Source organism: Phaethon lepturus, unplaced genomic scaffold (assembly GCF_000687285.1).
Source record: "Phaethon lepturus isolate BGI_N335 unplaced genomic scaffold, ASM68728v1 scaffold1116, whole genome shotgun sequence".
Classification (NCBI taxonomy): Eukaryota; Metazoa; Chordata; class Aves; order Phaethontiformes; family Phaethontidae; genus Phaethon; species Phaethon lepturus.
This window is the reverse complement of record NW_010543844.1, coordinates 36,731-39,836: the sequence shown is the minus strand read 5'-3', so window position 1 is coordinate 39,836 and position 3,106 is coordinate 36,731. Positions and strand designations below refer to the sequence as shown.

Below are 3,106 nucleotides of genomic sequence, written 5' to 3'. Positions count from 1 at the left end.
CATACCTGGGGGCGATCTCCTTGCAGCAGGTCAGCCAAACAATAGTGCCCTGCTGCCTTGCTTAGCATGTGCCCTTTCCCCGCTGTTCCTTGATGGTCTGCCAGTTCTGGAGGCGTAGCTTTCGGGGGGTCAGACTCTTCCACTGACACCAATGCTGATGTGGAGTAACTGGTGTATCTACCGGAGTTTCTTCAGATTTACACCAACACAATGGAGATTAGGATGCCAATGTACGTCACTGCCTTTGCAAGATTTTTTTGAGGTGCCACCTTCTGATCGATGATTGGAACAGGTTAGAGTGTCCATTGGCACCCGGGGTGCTCACATTTACATCACCTTCCTTTGCACTCACCATTGTTTCCTCAGTGTATATAAATACACGCTACTCCTCATTATGAAATGTGAGCAGCCCATGCAAGTATGGTAAGTTAGCAGCTTATAGTGTGTGTGTATGTACACTGGAAGTGTTTTTTAATCTGAGTTTACTGGGAGTAGTAGGACTCATCCTTAATTCTGTGCAAGTTAGCCTGCTAGACCTTTGAAAAAAACACCTAATTCTAAAGAAAGATTCTTGTTTCTTTTCTAGAAATTCTTGCTGGTCTTTTGCTTGATCCTTCTCTGCTCAAGGACTCTGTGTGATGCTCGCTGTTACTTTAGACCAGCCAGCAAATACGGTAAGAACGGCAAATATACTAGGCATCCCTGAAGCATTAATTCAGAGATCCAAAGCCTTATTTTCTTGGAAATGTTGGAATATTGTAACACATTCTTTGTTGAGGAATGATCCAAACAGCTGCATGCTCAGGAATCGACCCACCTGGAGGCATCTCTCAACACACAGAGAGATGCTATCCTGTTCAATAGTTACCCTCTGGGCTGATGTATAGCATGTGGCAAAAAACATCTGCTTTTAAGCAGCATTGACTAACTTGAGTGGGATACTTGACAATAAAATCAAACCAAAGACAGCACAACTGGTGTTTAAATTCAGTTTAGCAGAGCAAGTTAAACTCTAATAAGAATTGGGGAGAAGAGAGGGGGGAGAAATTAAAGTTACACCTGTATGTAACTGTATGAGACAGGGCAGAAAGATCCTACCATAGCCATAAGCTAAGGCGTTTCTCAGATCCTTTGCAAGAGCAGAATAGTGCTTCCCTGCCATATGGTTGCTGCCATATTATCATGCCATGTCATACACTCATGCACGCTTTGGGAGCAAAGACACGGCATCCTTTCTTCAGAGCGCTGTGTTAGATTCTTCCCTGGGGTGACTCAATGGAAATCAGTGCTTTGATTGCCGGTTCACAGACATAAGGCTGTGGTCTATGTCTATTGATACATGTTCACATTGATCTGCTATGACTTTCCGGTGTGTGCAATGCAGGGTGCCTTTCAAACAGAAACCTCTATGTTTTTGGTGCGGTGTGGAAGACTGAAGATTGTTACCAATGCAGGTGTAAGATGACTGCGATGATTTGCTGCAGCTTGTAAGTTCCCCCAAATTATTTTTTGCTTATTCAGGAACTGGTTGAAATGTTCAGACTTAAAGAACCTAATTGAAAGTATGCATTGGAATTTCATACTCACATGAGCAAAATTCTTCTTCCTGTTTTCCAGTTAGCTCTAATTGTGACCAAGCAGAATAATCTGGCAATGACATTTCTTCTTTGGGAAGAAACAAAATGGAACACAGCTGAGATCTTTCAAGCACACAGCTCTTTCTCATCACCTAGTCCTACTTTTGATTCTTACACTAACTGGGTGTATGAGTCCCTTTAACCTCAGTTTTCTTCCTCCCCTATTCAGCAGCTTGTCTCTAGATACCTAAATACCCCACAACACATCTACCTGCGGGCTTCTGCAGCTCTGCGCCAGACCAGTGGCCTGCCTGCAAGCATCTAATCAGGCCAGAGCTTCTCCACATCCTTCCCCATACTGCCATACCTGCTTATCAAAACAGGACACACATGCCTTGCTCTGATAATTTGCTTTCTAAATCTTGTCATGTGGGCCTGCCTCATGGATGGCAGGTGACACATCAGAGTGAGCTGTGTCTTCCTGAATATAATGGTGTGAACTGATTGTCTCCCCAGGAAGCTGGGAAATTTCTTTTGAGGTGAGGGAGAAAGAGTCCTATAAAGGCTCTGTGAGGGAGGATATAACCCATGGAACCCTTGGTGGGGAATATTCTTGGCTTTCCTCAGTCACAGGAGGGAGGGAGTTGGCCTTTGCTGAGAAGAGGCTCAGCTAGGAGGTATTCATTCTGGGATGATTCAGCTTTCTTTAAATGGTTTGTCTTACCAAAAAAGTCTTAGTTTGAATGGAAAAGGCAGAATTAGACCCTTTTTTGTCTCTGTGTGGGAATTTATAACCATCTCTAACATAATGGCCGGTGAGAACTGCATTGAAACCAGAACAAACATTGGAAAAATCACTTCATCTGTTAACAGCCATGATCGGTGCTCTATATTCCTCCTATGATAATCCATATGCTTGTATTAATGGAATCCATGAGCCAAATGGACCCATGTTGTAGCTTGCTCCAAGATGGCTGTGGCTGAGTAAACATCCTCAGTCCATGTCTTGGATGCTGATTTTCTCTTCGCCTTTCTCAATGACAGGGTTTTAATCCCCAAGAACTATGACAAGGTGAACTGTGTTGGCCTATTCCACAAGAAAAGCTGTTCCATCCGAGTGGTGAAGAAGACTAATCCTGACATAAGCTGCAAAGTCTACAATGGAGTTGGTTAAAACCATGTCATGCATTTCTCCTCCTCCACATCTGCCCTAGAACTCGAACATGTTCTGGATCTCCCCTTTAGAGGAAAGCAGCAAACAGCATGCTTTCAGGAGGAATGGGTTCTCCTTGTGCCTTTCACAGCTCTAATTGTGCCACATCTATCTCGTTTCTGACACTAGGTGGTTTGTCTTATACACATTTGTAACCAAGCTTTATCACAGATAACTTTGTGACTTTTTTCCTGTTGGGATGCAGAGTTAAATAAATTTTCACATATATCAAATCACTGCTTTTCTTTCTAAGTAGTCACTGAATGGTCTTGTTGAAAACAGAAGAATTCACTGTGTCTGTAAGTGTTTGTAGAGC

At 43.1% G+C, this 3,106-nt stretch overlaps 1 protein-coding gene across 1 annotated transcript; it reads left to right on the top strand.

Moving 5' to 3' along the window:
- Nucleotides 1-586: 586 nt before the first annotated feature.
- Nucleotides 587-2,751, top strand: LOC104621844 (beta-microseminoprotein-like; the record flags this gene model as incomplete). The annotated part of the gene is made up of 3 exons (XM_010288451.1): nt 587-674; nt 1,385-1,487; nt 2,622-2,751. Coding segments are annotated over 3 exons (321 nt in total), but the record flags the coding sequence as incomplete, so codon positions are not given.
- Nucleotides 2,752-3,106: the final 355 nt, after the last annotated feature.